General features: G+C 37.1%; 1 protein-coding gene across 1 annotated transcript in view; it reads left to right on the top strand.

Moving 5' to 3' along the window:
• frmd4a (FERM domain containing 4A) overlaps positions 1-21,318 on the top strand; it is a 211,210-nt gene that overhangs the window by 173,658 nt on the left and 16,234 nt on the right. The window contains exons 12-16 of the mRNA XM_088923580.1: positions 5,269-5,345; positions 6,613-6,751; positions 8,387-8,528; positions 20,168-20,301; positions 20,988-21,110. Of these exons, the coding sequence (XP_088779706.1) occupies positions 5,269-5,345; positions 6,613-6,751; positions 8,387-8,528; positions 20,168-20,301; positions 20,988-21,110 (615 nt within the window). The remainder of the gene's footprint in view (positions 1-5,268; positions 5,346-6,612; positions 6,752-8,386; positions 8,529-20,167; positions 20,302-20,987; positions 21,111-21,318) is intronic.

The raw sequence follows: 21,318 nt of genomic DNA, 5'->3' as shown, positions 1-21,318 counted from the left end.
TGTTCCAATTATCTCAGACATTTTCTGGCTTAAGTAAATTACTGTACTTGTCAATTTGTAATAGTTATTTTGTAGTGGAAAAATAGATGTAGTAGAAAAAAGGCATTGTTTTTTTATCTACTCTTCATTTGAATATTAAATAACTGGACATTTAGCTTGACTGTAGGGCAAAACGTTTTGGCAAAACCAATCACTGAAAAGCAAATGAAAAAGTAATCTTTTCAATTTTGTTTTTATCAGTGTTAAACTAAACAAAGATGAGGCAAAATTATACTTTGACCCAAAGGCTACTTAATCTCTGTCATATTGCTTCAAATATGTTAACTGGAAACATTTGATAATTAATGGTACCATATGTTTCATGCTGTGTGCTAATCATCATCATCATCTATATTTTAAAGTAATGAATTAAAACTAAATACATTGTGTTATGTAGTAAGATGCTTCCTGAAGTTGAGTATCATTTTTTTTTACTTTAGATATTTTGCTTTAAAGCATGGAATGTTTGAGTAAACAAACATTTGTCCAAATATGAAAAAATAATTTTATTTTTTAGGTGGGTAGTCTCAGTAATCCAGACTACTTTTTTATGTCACTGGAAAGAACAGACTTTTAGGATTGCGGTGTTCTGTAACAACTTAAGAGTTTTAGTGTTTTGTTTAATTTATTTGTTTCAGTGGCTATACTATTGCAAGGGTACTTATTTACTCTGCCTAAATTGTGAGTAAGCAAACCTCAAGTTTGTGCTGAAATAACCCACCCAGTGAAAAAATCGGCTTGGTCCTGCTTTGCTGGAGACTGACTCATTTAGGAGTCATCACTCGTGCAATTATTTGCTAAACTTAAGGCAACCTTTAAAAGTTTGTGATAGTTGTAGGCATAAAAGAAAATTGCCTGTAATGAAAGTTTTGTGCTGAGAAATGCACTCTGATCATTCTCCAGAAGGCAGGATATCCACTGGGAGTCATGTGCACAGTTCCAGCCTCAAATGAGGAAACATCTTGGAAACATTAGCGTGTCTGCCCTCCTAGGGAATAGATCCAGTATGTTTGTGCTGGGATATATGATCGACACTCAAGAAGGCAGGCCCTCTGTGAAGGAGGAGTTGTGTGTTTGCAGCTCATACTGAAATCTCTCAAAGCAGAGAACTAAGCAGAGTGATAAAAGACCACTGAGGGGCAGACGTCTTGGAGACCAGAGTTAAATAAACCTCAGATCAGTTCCCAATACACTGAGAGACCAGGCCTTCTCTTCTGTTACTCCTAGCTGTGGAAGGATTTCTCAAATCAAATCAGATCCTTCAAGTCAATCAGCGCTTTCAAATCCAATCTCAAACTCCTTTTTATACTCTAGCTTTTAATCCTGTTTCATGTTTACAGCATGTGTTTGTGTATACCTGTCTGTTTTGTATGATTGTTTTGTTTGTACCATACAGTACCTTGAAATTATGTATCATAAAAGGTGCTTATTATGTTTTATCTTTGTTATGATCTGTTCTCTCGAGCAAACACCATATTATTTGAACAAAAAGCTTAAAAATGTACACTACTGTCTTTCAGAAAAGGGTTGGATGAGATCTTTGAATCATTTAGCTACTAAGAGACAAACAAGATGAGCTGACCTCTTTGAAATCTATTTCTTTCTTTTTTTCTTTGTTTTAGAGGCCTCCCAAGATAAGTCAGTTTTATAGAAAGGACTCATCTTCTTATGACTCTTAAGCAGAAATCTTGTGACAAAGTGGGTGCTTGATCTTCCACAAATGAACATAACCCATTATTTGTGTAGGCCACAGCCTAGTTATGTTAGGAGGGCAGTACTGGGATTTAATGTTATACTATTTATACAGTTTAATGTTAATTTTATACAGTAATTTTTGTTAGAAAGGAAAACCTGAATGAGCAAGATAGTGCTGAATGAGCAAGATAGTGCTGTACACAAACCAAAAATACAATTCTATTTTGAATTTCAGAAATATCTTTGCTTCAGTAAGATTATTGTGAAATACAAAACTGACATAAATACAAAGATACTCTATTTTTTATTTGCTGGTTTGTTAAAGCATTCTTATTATATACAGTACATGCATTCTGCTCTTATGAATATATACAGTATGCATTGCATTCTAATGTTTAATCATCTTCAAAATATTATTAAACCACTAAAAGGAAAAAAGTCTGCATTACAAACAAGCTTTTGGCTTGTTCTGCCTTATCATGTTGGAAAGAAAAACAAAGCATAAACAGTGTGGATATGATTTAGTGAAATATTCTTATTAAATTTCAAGGTTCCTCCCACATACTGTATGAAAGATCTGGGAAATATTCACATGGATCAGGCTTTTGTTTGATACATTTTTTTAGTTATGAAAATGCATTTTGAAAATCCATATGGAAAAAATCTAAATCAGAATAGTTACGATTTTTTTTTATCTCAGAAGTAAAACACGTTTGATTTTGCAGGAATTCCTCTGAAGTCATTGTCCTTTTGTTCCTGGGCAGATCTGTTGTGAGATTTACAGTTGTATTAGCATTGTGTGATTCAATTGATTTTGCTTTGATAGTCCTCACAACAAATTCCATACAGCATGCATTTAATTCATGCTGATAGACAGAAATATTGTCTTTGGCAGAAACATTATCTGATCTTCTCACTCAGAACTTCATTTTGGACACTGCATGATGAAAGTACACAGTACGCGTATGCCCTTTAAACAAACTGTGTACTTGGAGAAATTGCAGACACTACTGGCAGTTTATTTACTTTTGCAAGTATTTATCTTTGCATGCTGCAGTCATGCTCTAACTTTGTGCATTGGCCCATTTACTGAAACATATAAGTTGACATTAAGATGTATTTTAAGATCCAAACAAACCATATAATGTTTGCACTTGAGTGTGGGATTGGGTGTTCAACTAAAATCTGAACCATATTGGTAGCTAGACATTCATTCATCCATTTTCTAACCAGTAATTCCAATTCAGGGTTGCAAGCAAGCAAGAGCCTGCAGTAGACAGAAGGGTACATCCTGGATGGGCAGCTGGTCCATCGCAGGGCAGATATACAAATGCACACTCACACGAAGGGCAGTTTTTAACAGTCAGTTAACCTACCAGTATGTGTTTTGACTGTGGGGGGAAAGCCTTGCCAACAAGGAGAACATAAGGGCAGGCCTATAGCGAGGTATATCTCACAGAATATTAAGATACATTTCAAAAACTCCTAACAGAATTTAAAAATCTATAAGCAACTGAAATATTTTGAGAAAGCTAAGTGATTGACTATTACAGAGCTTTTATATTTCATGTTGAACGTTGACCTAAAATTTCAAGTTGGACATTTCAGGTTATGGTGTCATGTTATATTTAGGCCCCAATTCCTCCTCCCCAAGCCAGGAAACCACTTTCATTTAAGCGTGACATTGTCATAGCATAAACATCTGGCGTGTTTTGAATTCCACAAATGTGGGGAGGATATTATATTATATTATATTATATTACTTCCTGGTTGAAGTTAGAGTAATACATTTACATGCCTTGTAGCCTAAATATACCAGACTTTTGAAAGGCAAAGCAGTAATCTTTGTTATAAGGTACTAAGGCTGCCAGCAAAAGAATCTTCCTCACATCCATTAACTGTGCATGCTTTTTTTCCTAAAGAGCAATCAAACCCCCGTTACCAAGTGCCATATACTAACAAGAGGGCAACACTGAGATCTATTACATGTCCATGGTAATTTGGCTAAGATTAATGCAGCTATAAATCTTTGCAGTGAGATAAATATGGCGACATGTCTGAGATTTGCTTCAAGTACTGCTCTGCTACATACAGAGCTAAGTAACAGTTTGTATAGTGTCTCTGCAGATTAGTGCCTTTAATGGCCTCCATAGCATTTTCAGCAGTGCATTAAGGCTAGGTTTCTATAATTTTTGTCAAATGCTGTTTTTCTTGGGCCAGATAAACATTTTCCCACCCCTAATGACAACTCTTAATTTATACAGATGTTACGCATTTCAAGCTTGGCTAATGCACTGCATTATAGTTTGGATAGTCCACAGTTTTTGAGTTTAAATTGGTTAACCTTATAGGATGCTTTTATTCAGTGCTACCTTGATACATGTTATTCAGTGGATTATCTCCAGACTTTGCTTTTTATTTTCTCCCTGTGTTGATCTCATTCTTTTTTCAATGTTTCCCAGCCTGTACGAAATTCTTTGCATTTTTTAATACTCCCCAGTACTTGTTCCATATTAAAATGGGAGCTCCGATGGGCAAACCCCCCTGCCAAGCAAGTCAGGTCTGGTATACAATTATACTGTAGTCTTTTAGAGGATGATTACTGCGTTATGATGATCTTTCTGTGTAGAATGGCACCATTGATAGTAACTTCTAAATTGCAAGTTTGCATTGTGAGACTTTCCAAACATCCTTCTGTCTGTTTGATGATTTTCATTTCCACGGAGGGAGGCCCGGTTACAACAGTGTCTTTTCAGGACTTCTGAATCAGACTCCCAATTACCACGTCTAAAAGCACTGCACCCTGTGAAGACTTTTTTTTCCTCCTTTCTCATTGTGGTTAAGCACCCCATTTGTGTGAAGTGAATTCTTTTTTTTTGGGTACAGACACAACAGCCCAAAACAGTTCTATGTAGACAAGAAAGTTAAAAACTTTCTTGGTTGGGAATTTTAAGTCTTTCAAAAAGAATGGCATACTCCACCCCACTGAGCCTTTCCAGCATTTCTCTCAGCAATAGTAAATGTCAGAGCCAGTTTCAGATCTGTGAGCAGGAAGTGTAGTCCCAAAGGGAGATGGGGAGGGGCGGGGGGTGTTGAGGAGGCGCAGGGGGGAGTTGAGGGGAGGGTTAGAATACCTCCCACTCTGGAGAGAGGAAACCGCTCAACACTACAGCAGTGCTTTCTCGCAGATGGTGAGCACTTCTGTCTTAGAACTTGTTGTTCCCGAATGCCTTGAGGGATTTTCAGAGCGACAGGACAGAGACGATCTTTTCCTAAGCAGGACTTGCTTGAAGGAGAACTCAAAAGGGGAAGCGACACACCAAAAAGGAGCTACTGACTAATTTTAGACTTCAGAAAGTACAACTGCAGTACAGCGCAGTTTCAAGGAATTGCCACTTTTGGAATGGCTATAATGTCTGGATACAATTATTATTAGGCTAAGTGTCTTTCAGACAGAAACTTGGCCTCTGCCTGGGATGTTATGTATGCGCTCCTGTGAAAACCTTCAAGGTTGTTTATTTCCATGTTCTTTAGGTGTTTCAATGGAGGCAGCTGGAAAACCTTTACTTCAGAGAGAAAAAGTTTTCTGTGGAAGTTCATGACCCTCGCAGGTAAGTGCAGCCCATAGAGCACCCTTGAAGTGGAATGATGTTTAGCTAGTGTAATCCATGTCTCAATCTATTTGTGTGAGTACCACTCTGTGTATTTATAAGCTATAATCAGGTTTGACGTGTTTTCAAATTAACATTGCCTTGTGGGCATAATCAAAATGTACATCTAATGAGCTTTTAACAGTATTTGCACTTTTAATATTTCATTAAAATCTTGCTTCTTTCATCACATTGAAGAATTTATGTAAATGAATCCTGTATTGTGTTGGGAATTACAGATATTTGAAAGTATTTGTTAGGCATTCACAGACAATGGTTTGAGGTAACCTCACTGGATACACTCTGATGTGTATTTAAGATTTATTGGTATGACCAATATAAACATGATTCATACAAAGTAGAGAAAGTTCCTTCAGTACGTATGGAAATATAGTACAAATATAAAATGAATAAGGTAGCCAAAAAACCTAGACCTTTTTAAGAATTTTATATGGCTAACAGTTTGTATTTTAGGGGAGGGCTGTTTTAATAAATGTTAAGTATACACAACAAAGTATAGTTGTGTGTTTTTATTGCTGCTTGCCTGTAAATAAAATGCTTCATCAGCATAGTATCTTGCTGCCAGGACGTTGGGTAACATATACTGTAATCCTCGTAAATTTTATGTACTTTCAGAAGGTTCTTGCATTAGAAAAATCACACTATTATCCAAATCTGTCAAACTCTCCTCAGTTCACTTCTGGTCATTTTGGCCTCCTGAAAAGAATCCTTTTCCTGCCACAAATAGTCATTTTAAACTAGATGTGACAGTTACAGGGGTGTTCTGCTTTGAACTCTAAATTCTCAGATCTCCGATATTTTCACTTACTTTAGATATGTGATATCAACCTGTTGAACCAAAGAAATATCACATTTCAGACACACCCTAACACAGATAAGGGTTTCATGCTTATAATCAAGCAGGTGGACAGTGATATCTTTACATGGGCTATCAGTTTGATTATGTTTTTAATGGCCAAACTGTCCTTAAAAATATTAAATGTCAGAGGATTACAGGATAACAGTGGAAGCACTTCAGTGTTTTTGAACCTAAAATTAATTTGCAATTTGAGTTACTATTTTGAAGCTCTGCATGTTTCCCTGTTTTAATGAAATATGCTGTTATTTGTTGCTGAAGTTGTTTCAGTAGACCTCTTACCTTTTATTGTTCTGCTTTAGTATTTAATTATTTCCTGCAGTATATTTAGTGTATTTGTTTCTGTTGAAGGGCTTCAGTGACTAGAAGGACCTTTGGGCACAGTGGCATTGCAGTGCACACATGGTATGCCTGTCCTGCACTGATAAAGTCCATCTGGGCTATGGCTATTAGCCAGCACCAATTCTATCTGGACAGAAAACAAAGCAAGGTAAGTGCATTTAACAGTAGATTATGGAACTGTGAAAATGTATTTTTGTGCTGAGAGTACTAAAGATGTTTCTTTGCTTGCATACTCTACCTGCTACCTGTTAGTATGCAGTTTCAGTGGGGTGAAATGCAAGGAAGGGGAGGAATTTAATGTTGGGATTAATATTCCTAGAAGCCCTGTTCTTTTCAAATCTTAGCCTCACTAATTCATGTAGCAAATAACTGGACAGAGGATTAGACTGGCATATCTGAGGCAGCAGGTTGCTTGGCCTTTTTCTGCAGTCCTGTGCTTCTGGAATGTGACTTTCACTGTTACAGACTGCCTGTGTCCCATGGTGTTTACTTCCATTACTATCTAGACATAGACTATACCAAATCTTCTTCTCAGCACCACTTTCATTAAAGCCATCCAAACACATGATCTTTTTTGACCGTTTGTTTTAAATACTAAAAAAATCAATTACGCACTTTTTACTAAATACAAAAAATGTCCCTTTTCTCAGCTAATATATTCAGTATAATTCTTGTGATAAGACACATGAAATTACATTTTAATGCTTTACAAAATTTTGCAAATACACAACTGTAAGAGGTGTCTCAAGAAAACCAGCTAAGGTTGTTTGTAGTCCTTGTATTGATTCTGTGATTTCAGATTCCCTGAAGGTGTGACGAAAGGTAGGGTCAAATCCCAGATGGAGTACTGTTGTTATGGCCTTGAATTAGGAATTAGGTTGCTTAGGTCACTCACATTGCTCCAAATATAATTCTGAACTCTATGAACACGTGCAAAGGAACTTGCTTTTCATAAAAGTGGCAACCACCAAGTACAGTCGATTGTTCACAGCATTAACATCTTGTAGCCTGGTCTTATCAGAAGTCAAAACTAAAGCCAGGCTGGGCCTGCTGCTGAAAATGATGTTAGTGCTTTGTTTTAATGCTTTAATGTTTTAATGTTTTAATGCTTTGCTGTCTTCCCTCTGGGCCAGCTGTCCAAGCAGGTTGCCCTGTATGGTGACTGGGGATTCTGTGCTGTAGGAGGTGGCATCATTCGGATGAGACCTGAAACTGAGATTCCGATTACTTGGTCATTAAAAACCTCATGGCACTTTTCAAAAGAGTAGGGGTGTAAACTCTAGTGTCCTGGTACTCTACACTCCACTGTGGAATTTGCCACTCTGGGTTTGTACAGCCTAAGCAGCATATAATGGCTGTGCCGCAGGTTCCCTTTTATGGTGAAGGGCTTCCCTTTCTATGAAAAGCACTATGTACATGGAAGGAATTATTATTAAATTATTGATAATAATACATTATCAGCAATTAAAAACCTCAGAGAAAGCATATGTGTGCTTTTATTATTCTTTTCATCTATTTCATTCTATTCTTTTCATCTAAGTTTCTCACCCTTTCTCATTGTCTCAGGTCAGACGTGCAATTCACAGATGTCTTTTAAAAACAAGTATTTATGTGACTTAAGAGACTTGTAACTGTTTGCATGTCAATTCTGTTCAACGGAACACAGTGGACACACCTGTGAGATGATAAAACAACCACCCACACTGACTAGGCCACTTCTGTTCTGCAGTTTTTATTGGGAAGTGGGAATAGGCTAAAATCCTGTTTGTCTTCTTTTTTGCAGTCAAAAATACATGCAGCGAGAAGCTTGAGTGAAATTGCCATTGACTTGACAGAAACTGGAACTCTGAAAACCTCTAAACTTGCCAACATGGGGAGCAAGGGCAAAATAATCAGTGGCAGCAGTGGAAGTCTCCTGTCCTCAGGTGAGTTCCTGTGTCCTGGGCGAGTTTTCAGGCTTCTGAGAGGGCCAGGACTTCACTTACTACTGGAACTTTCAAGCTTTTTGTCACTGACACAAATAAGGTCCCCCTCATTAACTAATTTAAAAATGTAAAAATGAACTCAAAAAGCAAAACAAAATCAAAGCAGGATGGAAGTGTTATAGATAATTGTGCCATTAATTATAAAGTAACAAAAGAATAACTGAAGAACATTAGCTTTGCTGTAAATGTCAGAGCCTGTCTATTGTGTAACAGTTTTGATTTTGCACACTTCCAGACCTGGGGTGAATGGTTTTCCTTTGTTTCTGGATGACTCCTGATTGGATACCACCTGAAACTACTTAGGAGAGTTGTAGTAGTAGTTGCTATTCTGGTCTGCTGGAATCTGCACTTCCTCTCTTTTCTAAAACAAGCAAATATAAACTTGTGTACACATGACAATCACCGAGATAAAGACAAGAAATGCACATCATTGATCATATGGGGACAAACTCAGACTAGGAAAAGTAAGGGCACAAAAGAATGTTTTTCTTCCAGTGTTAAAAAAACACCCAGTGCTTATGAGCTCCAAACTGAGGTGAATGGGTGTGCCATTGGCGTGAAGAGGTGTTTCAAGGTTTTGACTGGTTCTTGCAAAAAATAAAACTGTCTTGTCCCCAGCAAATTGTAACTCTGCTGTAACAATGAATCTCCCTCCAAGAAAAGTCTATATCTGGAAGAGAAAAAAACTGGCCTAGTCTTAAATAACCATGGTCTCTAGATTGCTGTATGTTGTTATTGGAAGAAGGCCTGAGTTTTAGTTTCATGTCCGAACAGAGATGTCCTCAAGGGAAATGCCATGTTTAATATTTCCCCATTAGAGCAATATTTCATGAGCACGCATCACCACTTTGAATTTATTGGCCACACATGCATACCAAATACTCTCTTACAAGTTTGATGCGATGAGAACAAGTAACATGTCTGCTGTGATTTGTAAGCAGCTTATCAGTCTTCAGATTCAGTGTGGCCTGAAAGGACATTTAGAGAAGCAAGATCACAGTTTCTTTTTGTGAAAACACTGTTATGTGGATTGATTTACAACCCTACTGGTATTCTAGCATAATACATTTTAACGTAATGCTTTTAGATTTGATCTATTAGAGAATGTATTTGCAAGTGTAGAAACGTCTGTTGTGTCCTTGGTCAAGATACTTTGCTCAGATTGCTCCAGTAAAATGTTGTGTATAAATCGGTTGAAGTGTCACCGTGGATAAAAGATGGAGTCTTACAGATATATAGTGATGACAATCCTACTTCTTAACTCAGCTGAACAATGAATCATAAAACTAGTTTAAGATCAACCTTTGCTGTAATATCAAACTATTAAGAAAGTCATATACTGTACATGCTACTGAAAAAAAAGATTTGATTCATATAGAATGTGCACTTCACCTAGATTCCTTTTAATTTAGTTTAACATTTTGCATACGATTGCTTATCCCGACTTGTCTTTGTTAGTTATATAGTTCTTTATTCTAAGAGCTGAACTCAGTGCTTGTATGGATCGAAGGCAGCCTGCTTTGTTACAGGACTTTGCAGGAAACAATGGCCAGCTTGTACTCATGTGTTTCTGCACATAATTGGATTTGAAGGATGTGTGCTACAGAGGGAAGGGTTCCTCTTAAAGCCTTTCCTTGTGAATCTGTGAGTGCAGTGGGGGAAATATCTTCAAGTCCCATGTCTGGCCCAGTGGTGCAGAAACACGTATACGAATCCTGTTAGTGAGGTCAAGCCACAGTTCGGAGAGCCAAACCAGGGGTGTGTCTTTGGTGCATAGTGAATCCTTAGAGGCTTGGCTTTGCCTTATTCTGTTCCACTGCACATTACATTGTGTCAGCTGGGGAGCCTAGGGTAATAGCTTCATTTTCTGAAGGAAATACACCAGAGGAAAGTAAGTGAGGCACAATGATTTTAGCTTTCTGCTGGATTTATTACACATACTTCCTACCAGTCTTTCCTCCCTTTTCAGTGTGTTGTTTACTGAAAAGCCTGAAAACATCCTGGTTCTGTTTGAAGAGTTGTAGTTATTTAGCTAGTGAGGTGGTTGGTTGGTTGGTTGGTTGGTCCTTTTTGTTTGCCGAGATGGTCTGATACTCTTGAGACAATAAGGGGACACAGATGCCTTCCTGTGGTGTAGAGTTTCACATCACCATATGGTATTTCACCACGCCAAGGAAAGGAAACATTTTCACAACCAGTGATTTAAACCACTTCAGCAAAATGACACTGGTACAGATTCTGTTTTTAATCTTGTGCCTTTTATTTTGTTTCAAACTGCTTTGCCTTTCTAATACCAACACAGTGTGACTGCATTTCACTAGGCCTCACCTTCAAAATGTTCCCTGTATCCACAATGGATGAAGAAAAAAAGTGCCTCTTGAGACTTCTAATATTTACCACCAGCTGCGTTTATACCTGTATTTATACTCCTCAGAAAGCAAATAGAATAGTGAAATGTCAGATTAGTAGTAAATACATTAATAGTTCTTTCTGACTTTTTGATAGTTTTTTTTGTTTTTCTAATGATGAACCACTTTCTGAATTTATTCATATCACTCCATACACATTTACAGTTTTTTTCTGAAGTATCCACCAGGTTATAATGCTATTATTCACACAATTACAGGGAAGAAACAGGCCTTTTCATCTCTGTGAGGTACAGTATAACCTGGGGGGACCTGTTCCTAACAGTGCTAATCATTTGGAAATCACTGAAGCAGAGCAGACATGAAAGAAACAATCAGTACATCCAGCAGGCCAAGAAAAAAATATGCTAATAACTTAAAGAGCAGATAAAATTCCATTGTAAAATTCCATTTTCACGGTAGAGGGATTTGTTTTCCAAAACAAGAAATAAGCTTGGAGATAGCTGCATGACAAATAGCATCTTCCGCTTCATCTGTCTTCAATCCTTTATTCACATCAAATCCATTTCTTTCTTGTCGAAATGTATAAATGTGTTTTACTAGGAGCTGCTGCCATTAAGATGGCCCTTGCAGAAAGTCCTTTTGATTAAAACTTTGGGTCAGGTTAAAGTTACAAATTTGGTCATTAAAAAGATATGCTGTAATTTGGTACTCGGCAAAATAGCACATAAACATACAAAACAACATTAAAGAGAATGCGTGTGAAAGTTTCTGCAGGTTTTCTTTATTGCTAGATGAACAAAATGCACTTCTTCATTTTACCGTAAAATCAGAACATGCAGTCGGGTTTAAAATCCTGCGCTGTGGCTGTTTGCATAATGAAGGGGAACCGAAGGAAAGGAATGCTAACTAGACTATTATCATAAGGCAGAAAGCTGCACACCTCATCTCCACATTAGCCAAAAGAAAATCTATAGGTCTTGCAGATTTATATAAGTCTGTCTTTTTGTCAGTATAACTAATCCAGGGGTAATAGTAATTTGAATATTTAACTCTTAATTATTTGCTGTGGTTTAATTGTACCCCTGTCTATGTCTAAATATACAATATCTTTTAACTTGAGAGAAGTCAAAGAATTTCAAAATGCACCCCGACCTTGGGTTGACAGCTTTCTTCTGTAATATCCCACCTTGTTACAGAGCTTCCTCTGCCTTGCTTTGACTTTTGTCTTGAAATATAACCATTTTAAAGTAGTAATTTAATGTATTGGATAAAAAGAGTGCAGGGAAAGGTACTGCTTCACTCTGGACATAAGAATATAATAAAGAAATAGACAAAAGATTCGATTTCTTTCACTTTCTGCGTATCTTCACTCACAATAATGACTGACAATGTGTTTATCTCTGATAGTTTAGTTTTAGTGTACTGTAGTCTAGTTTGTGAAGAAGACATGACTGCAGGCTTTGTACTGTGAGCTGTAAAGTTCAGTCTTGTGAGTGTGTGGTGGTTTGAGGCAGCCAGCCCATTCGACTATTGATAGATTTGTCCTTATATTTAAATTTAATGTCTGCTACAGTTATTTTAGAAAGTACACTTACTTTCCACTTGAATCCAAATAACTAAAATGGCTCTGTAGTGCCTTTATGTGCAGATTCTGTCAATGATGGTGGTATCAATACTGCCAAGTCTGCCAATTAATTATTCCTTCCTCTATTGTGAATAGCTGACATAGCTCATCTCACTGTATAAAAAGAAGACTGCTTGCAATAATTACCCTATGTGTTTTTCCCGTTGGAACTATATTTAGACACTCTGTAATTATGTCCCACATTTTCTGCATTATTGGAAATTGCTGTACCACTTATTTCAATTCTGCAGATGGTTTGAATGCAGAGACTGTTTTTCTCTTTGTGAAATGCAGTGACCTTCCATTCTGCAGAACAGTAGTAAGTAAGAAATCAAGTAGAAAGTCAGATATCATGTTAGCTCAAAAGCACACCACTTTCAGAAGATAAAATTGCCCTTCCCTGGTGGATTTTTTTAAATGATGCATGCTTCACACATATTGCAAGAATATGTGTGCACAAATCACATATACTGATTTTACTAGGATGGGCACCTAATACACCCTCTTTTATTGAAGAAAACTGTACAGTTATGGATAGTGTTTTGCTTAGAGTGTCATCTTATGGTACCTGCATGTTAAATGTACTGTAGCTTTTGTCTAATAGGATTTTAATCCTTGTAGTAATAATATTTTAGTTTCTGTTGGATGTTCTAAAAGGTTACTTTAAGATGCATACTGTATATCAGTAGAAATTAATAACGTACAGTTTATAACAAATAGCAGTAAGCCACTTAATACAGTAAACAAGTATGGATGTATTACTGAATTACATTCTCTGAATTTACTGATATTATGTACTTGCAATGCTGTTTTCTGCTTGACAGTTTTTGTGTACAATTACAACGTACTGTATACAGTGTACTTTATATACAGTTTATGTTCTGATGTGTAAAGGTTTGATTTCTCAAAGAAACTAAGAATTCTCATCTCATCTCTTATTCCTGGAGTTGGTCATGGTGGTAACGGGCTGAGCAGGGCAGACCAGACTTCCCTTTCCCCAGTAACAATCTCCAGCTCCTGGGGGTTTCCCAGTCATCCCTCTAGCATGTCCTGGGTCTGCCCTGGCGTCTCTTCCCGGTGGGCTTGCCCGGTACACTTCCAGTGAGAGGAAACTTTACCAGATTCCCAAAACACCTCAGCCTAAGAATTGCGTTTTTCTTCTTCACAGAAACTCTAGTAGGAGTCTTGTATTCATGTAAAAACACAAAATCAAGTGGGAAACCCCATATAACAAATACAATAGATATTTCAATAGAACATGCTGTACAATTTTGGCACCTTTCCAGTAGGATTTCCTATTGCATACCTTTTGAAAATCCAATAGGAATCCAGCGGAAGTGCACTAAAAATCCTGTTGGAATCCAAAACCATTGGATTTACTACTATTTTTTTTCTAGGGTACAGTAGAGAGTAGAGCAGAGCAGATTATTGCTATATGTACTGTACAAAGGGGGAAGAACAGTTTGTGGCCAGGATGGTTGGGATCCTGAATGATAGATTGGGCTTTAATCCAGTATCCAGTGCAGAAGAAGTTGTTTAAGCCCAGATTCCTGATTTTTAAGACCAGCTTGGTGGGAACAATTGTGTTAAAGGCCAAGCTTTGATCTATAAACAGCATCCTAACATAGGTGCACCGCCTGTCAGAATGTTCTAGGGCAGTGTGTAGGTCTGTGGCATTTCCAAGCTTTTCCACTAGGAAATTACTTTCTTCTAATCATTGCAAAGCTTTTAAAATGCAGTCCTTCTCAAAACTTGCAAGGAAAGGTTAAAATATATACAGTACGCTCACACAATTTATCAGACAACACACACATCCTCTTCAGTTGCACAAGTTTCCATATTAAAGGAGGACTCACTTGGTTGCCATTGGCAAACCTTTTCAATTTTCTCATCAGTGAGGATCTTGCATTATAAAAGAGGACATAGATGTCTGTTAAGGCATGCATACGTATGAGTGAATCTGAGAATTTCAGGGAACAACACAATTATGTTGTACTGTTCGGTAGCTTTTCTGCATACAGTGTTTCCAGTCTTTTGAATGGTAAAATGATTGTTTATTTTATAATAACTGCAGATAATGCCTGCCAGTAATTACAAAAATATAAACTATGCACTTGTTTACATTGTGTAGACAACACTCACAGCTCTTCATTTCAAAATAAATGAGAATATGTGAGTGTTTTATAGGCAATATAATATGATGCAGATTTTAAAACAATTAAGTTGCCAACTGGATCAAAAACCTAGACCATAACCTGTCCCACAACCCCGAAGCTGGAAAAATAGTGTGGTGCTGAGAGACTGAACCAGAATAGAGTCTGGAGGCTGGAGTGCAGTGGCAGAGTTCACAATTACACAGCTTAGTTCTGCTGCTCCACATGACTGGCTGCCATGTGGCAGAGGGAGAATCACCTCCCAGCCCTTTCTGAGCAGTGGCTAACTTCTGAGCAGTTCAGCACAGCCTTTCTGAGCAGCTGCCAGCCGCAGCTCCTGAGCTGGGTAGCCAGGATCCATGACGGCAGTCCCGCAGGATATAGAGTTCATCCTGCTGTCTGAGCTGGCACATGTAAAACAATAGCCCCTTGGGGATATGATCAGAGGATTTAGAAAACAGGCATTTTTTCACTGATTCACAATTGCAGTGCGAGAGGAAAAGGGTCTGAGAGCATTCCTCAACCGCCTAATAGCTTGCGTTATCTTAAACAAATATTTTGGCCTCTAACGTGTTCAGCAATTACTGTAGTTTGCGGATTCATATTAAGCTTGATGTCCAACAGCATCATGCACATGAAATTTCCTCATCTTAGTTTGGTGTCCTCTAAATCAAGCACATTAAATGGTAGAAAAAGGGTTACTAGACACATGCGGCACATGATGTGATAAGCGAGCAGCTTTTTCTAGATGGGAAGATCTTAACTAGCTTATTTCTGTTGTTTTTGTGATATTTTCTAAATGGAAATCTACTAGACTAGATATCACATGGATCTGTGACTAAATGCAAAAATACGCCAAAATGACCCCAGGGCATCAGCTAGCTAGTTGTTTTCTTAATATACTGTATATTTATGGTAATATAAGGCTAGATTATTAATTTCCCTGTTACAATTTTTTTCTCATCGGGAAGTGCTGACACACAGTTTGTCCTGCTATAACAGAAGCATAACTGTTGGCTGGCTAACTCGGATTTCCCGTCGCGTTACTCAGAACATTTGTTTTTCTCTTACTAACAAGTTCTCGTCTGGGTTTATAGGTAATGCTTAAAAGATGCATCCTGTTCCTCTTCTGGGCAAATAATTTCCTCATTTTTATCTATATACTCCTGGCTTGTCTTCTTGGCATTTTAGTCCTAAGTTAATGCCTTCAGTTTAGTTTCTGGATGGAAAAAACTTCTATTCTCTAATAAAACATATTGCAGGACAGGAGTATTTTTATCACTCGGAAACAGTGTGTCAAAATTAAAGCCCATTTTTATTTCAGTATTGAAATAAGAACTATAAACAGAAGAGAAACTGACAACGTTGGGTTTTCTTAAAACCTGTTTTCACTGACTTCATGCCAAGCACAGGGTGTGTTAAGAGTGTGGATGTGTTCTGAACTGGCCTGGCCTTCTGCCTAACCTCAGCCTTGGCTTCCTTATCTTGCTTTCCATTTGCTTCCCAACAAACATCCTGGCAGTCTGGACAGGTGCAGACTTTTGCTTATTGCTCTTGCAGTCGACTGACCTCAGCACAAAACAATGCTCTGTGTTGCAAGGATTAGTGTTTTCATCAGCAACGATGAAACTCTAGATGCAGTACTACATTGTTACACATCCGTTTCTGCCTTATAAAGAAAGACATTCTTGGCCTTTTTGTTGCTTATTCAATGTCAAAAGATAACATAAACAGTGCTGCTTGCATCAAAAAAAGACTGATTTTATGGTACGGGCTGTGTCAAGACAATGAACAGTTGTAGCACTGGCAGAGGTCACTTTTCCTTGCACTGATGCTGGGAAGATTAAACTATGACAGGTACTGTATATGAAGAAAGTAATGTAAAAAATTGTGCCGTGCACAATACAGGTACATCTTTTTTATGTAGGTGTTCCAAGGGCATTTTAATTAAAATAGTTACATTATCCATTAGCTCATCATGCTATACAACTGAAGAAACTAAGTGTATACAGTATATTTGAATATTGATAGTGATTCTGTTACCTGTTAGTGATTCTGTTATTCTGATTTATCTTATCTGGAGAACAGGTATATAGCAGCTAATATCTGAAGTTTCATTCTGATTTTATCTGGGATTGAGAAACTATCGGGAATTTGGTATTTGCTGATCTCATATAAGATTACACAGTACCAGCCATTCCTGTCAAATATGAAGGCCTGAATGCGTAAGTAATTAGCAGAAAATGTGACATTTTGGAGCAACTAGATCCAGAAGTCAACAAACATTAGTTCAAGTATGAAGTATCATAAGCACAAATATCTCAGCACATTAACAGTACAAACTGGTAATTTCACTTGATTATGGATGTGTTTTGCTATTTTAAAAAAATGTAATTGTCAGATTTTATGTTCATTTTTTAAATAATGACTGCTAAAATTTGGGAGAGTACGAAACACTAGCTTTGTATTATTTTATGTAAAAAATAATACAAAAGTTATTATTTACAGGTCCTATATATATTATAGTAATTGATATTTTGTTCTTGGAAGGTTGTGTTGTGATTATGTTAAAAAAAATGTTTTAGTAACTACTGGGATTATGATAAAATTGAACATTCAGTTGTGACATTGTAGCCACATTCCAAACACTTAGCTAATTATAATAACTAGACGTAATAAGATAATAATAAGAGATGTTATTTGGGGACGTTTTCTACACGTCATTAATCTGTTAAAGTTAAAGTTGTTAAAGTTGCCAGAGTTTGCAAATGTGCAGCAATGTATTAATGCTATATAGTGGTTGTGACAACATAGTAAAAACTGATTCAACATAATCTACAAATTTGAGTTTCTGTATTAATTTCCAACCTTGTATGATATTGCTGTAACATTATTTGGTTAGCTGGTAGGGTAGTGACTTAATATGGCAACTAATTTATATTTTTGTATACAAACATGTTAATTATGACACTTTATCTCAGGCAAATGTTGTTGCCTAATTACAGTGTGCAACAAACAAGCCTCTGCTCTTTTGTTTCCTTACAGCAATCACCTGTTCACTCAGACAGTTGTGATCGGAAGAGAAAATACAAATTAACAAGTAGCATAAGATAAACAGTGACTGACACCTTTGTTAATATCATATTTTTGTAGTCACTAGTACGACAAAGTCGGTTTTATTTCTAGAAATTTAATCTGATTGCAGCAGAAAAACAGGATTTGCCCTTTCCCAACTTTTTAAAAATGTTTAGTTTTACAGAAACTGTGAAAACACAAGTATCCATTTGTAACTATCAGTAGTTTATGCATTTTTATGTTTTACGTTCCGTCACTTTTGTGCTGCATATGTCTTAATTGACACTTACAATTCTGTGTCACTGGCTACTCACTGTTCTCTGCATTGTGGGCTTAGCATGTTCCTCTACTGTTGCTGACTGGCAGGCTGATTCACAGAACAGATTGTCTGCAGTACCTGCCTGCTCCTCAAGGGCAAGTCAAAACCCGAATTTGCTGGGTATATTAAATATTTGAACCCTGTATTCTACCTGGTCACAATAGGATTTGCAGCAGGTTAAAATACCTTCATAAATAACCTCACTGTGTTTGACATTCATTTTAAATTTATTATTACAGTGTTTATTATTTGGGGTCCTATAGTTTCATTAAGCGCCATGTTGTAAATATAACATACATTTGTAAAGCTTATTATCACACTGATTGTTAACCCTTATTTTTTGTATAAAGCAAAGAACTGGCAGGTTGGGGCTCTGTTCTTTTTGCCATTAAATGAAAAGATTATATTGTGGGAGTGGCAGCACAGCTGTGTGTTTTGACATTTTTGTTTTCTTCTGCAGTCGAGGCTTACTTTTAAACAATGGCTTATGATTTGCCAGTACATTTTTCATATTGTGTAAGTGGAGTTACTTTCTTGAGGCACAGTTTGCACTTAACTGCACTAAACTAAACTTTTAGCCCCATTAAAGTGGGGCATGTTAATTCTGCTGGTAGACATTATTCTAAACAGTTTGCCTGGACTTTAGAAAATGTACTGTTTTAATGCTCCGGTTAAATTTAGATTTCTTTTCTTAGATATCTCGGGTACCAAGACCCCATGATGCCAAACATTTGCATACAGCAAGTCAAGTTATAACCATCAAGGAGCTTTCAGTGCAAGAAGACTCAGGTTAACAAGCCGAGAGTCCACCAATAGCACCTCTGTCTACTGGAGTTTTATTTTTAAACAGCTTGCAGCTGTCCATGATTAAATTACCCTTTGGCGTTTAGAAAATGCCACCTCTGGATTATCCGCAATAGAAACGGTATATGAGTATAGCCTGTTTAACAATGTAAACAAAAATTATATCTGTTTATATTGGATACAAGAGACAAATTAGTCAGTCCTGTGATAACTCCATAAAGCACATCAGAAGGTACAGAAGAAAACTCAGTGGAACCAAGCTGACTTGAATGTAAAAAAATAGGTCCAAAATCATTGCAAGGTGAGTCTGCAAGAAAAAAAATGAAATTGGTATTTCGTAATCTGAACCCCATCGTATACACTGTCACAGGCTGAAGAAACATCGAAGTGTACAAAAATAGGTGGCTAAGAAGCTTTATAAGATCAGGAGAGGTCATTACAGACTCTCAGTAGGGTTGTCTCAGTGCTTTGACTGCAGTGATCTTTGAGCTGTATTGCCACAACTTTTTTTTAAACAAGTTTTGCCAGGAAAAGGATGGTGAAGAATCGGAAGGATCATCTGAAGGTGAATCAAGTCTCTTAACAGACGTGGCTTCATTTCAGCCATTTCCAGTGTACTGTAGGAGGACTTCCAGATGTCAGAGAGGAATTTGCAATATGAGTCAATACTGAACTCAGAACAGGAAAACACTCCCTAATATAAGCCAAGCAGACTACAGGTTAAAGGGTTACATTTCATTATCACATTCTTAAGGTCAACCTTAGTCACTATTGTCTTAAAACTACTAGACAGACTGATCCCTGTGCAGCAAATAAGAGAAGAATAAACAGTAGAAACAGTGACAGAGGGTGTCTGGGCTTTCAGTGATTTAATTTTGTCAGTGAAGACTTACACAAAATTATCACAATTGAAAGTTTAATTACCACATGCTAGTCTAGTTATTCCAAGAATGAAGTGTCTCTCAGCCTTATTAAAATAAACTGGCCAAATTTTGCTTGTAAAACGAATGTTAGGAACGTAAAGTATTCGGCCATTTGATATTTCTTTCATTTTTACTTCCAAATTCATAACTCAGCAGAGAGCCCAAATGTACTCTGTCATGAGTGATTTTTACTCTTTGGAGACGTAATCAGACTGTTTTTCCTTAATTTATATATATATACAGTATATCCACACGCAACAAATGGAAATATTGTTTGTCAGCTGAGTCAATAACTTTTGTGTTTATTGACAGGTTCCCAGGAGTCTGATAGCTCCCAGTCTGCCAAGAAAGACATGCTGGCTGCACTAAAATCCAGGCAGGAAGCTCTGGAAGAGACACTACGCCAGCGTCTGGAGGAACTCAGGAGACTCTGCATACGAGAGGCGGTAAGCACAGCACAGCTGACATTTCCAACTTCTTGTTGTCACAAACTCTTATGAATTGTAAAGAAAATGGATTTGGCCTCTATTCTCCTTGTATGGAGTACATTACAGTACAAAAATCTTAACTTTTTTAACAAAACACCACTTTAATCAAGGATATTTTGCCACTTTATAATTTCTTCCCTACAGCAACTGCCTTTATCAAAGGGTGAGATTACTTGTCATATGTTTTTAAGTTCTTTTTAAATATGTTTCTGAGGTTAGACCTCTTTTGGACCTTTCCCCTTTGTAGTGTAACAGATTGCTAAACAGTAAAACACCTCATAGGTTTTTCAAAGTGCATGCCCTTTTAGTTTTCCTCTGTAAATTGTGTAGTGGGTTGATCTCATCATTGTTTAATTCTGCAGCAGCACTGTTTTATTTTCCTTCAAGTGCATCATATGATAAAGAGGGAGTTTTTTATGCCATTTAATATGTAAAATGCTAAAATGTTATGTATGGATGTTCATAATATTTACAAGTCATATCTTATTAGATATGTTTTTGTAAGAAAACATAACTGGGTTTGTTTTAACACGTTTGTTGTTTTAATTTTTGTCAAGTGCTCTAGATGTTTAGGCATGAAGGGCACTATATAAGAATCACCTTGTATTTCATCATGGCAACCTCAATCCCTCTTTTGGATTTAGGAGCTGACGGGGAAGTTGCCTAAGGAATATCCCTTGGATCCAGGAGAACAACCGCCTACTGTCCGCCGGAGGATTGGCACTGCATTTAAACTGGATGAGCAGAAAATCCTGCCGAAGGGAGAGGTGAGGGCAGATCACTTAAAATATAATGACTTACGTTACATTCGAAGAAAGCTCAGGTGTTGGAATAGTATGCATGAAATACAATTTAAAACCATACGTAAATGAATGTGTAGGGGAACATTACATGACTATGTAGGGTACACCTCTCTAGCTAAATTCATCAGTCTCTGCAAACAAAAATCTAAATGGTACTCTGCATCTGATTTTT

This window comes from Atractosteus spatula, chromosome 8 (assembly GCF_055471065.1).
Source record: "Atractosteus spatula isolate fAtrSpa1 chromosome 8, fAtrSpa1.hap1, whole genome shotgun sequence".
Lineage (NCBI taxonomy): Eukaryota > Metazoa > Chordata > Actinopteri > Semionotiformes > Lepisosteidae > Atractosteus > Atractosteus spatula.
This window is presented reverse-complemented; position numbering and strand designations above follow the sequence as displayed.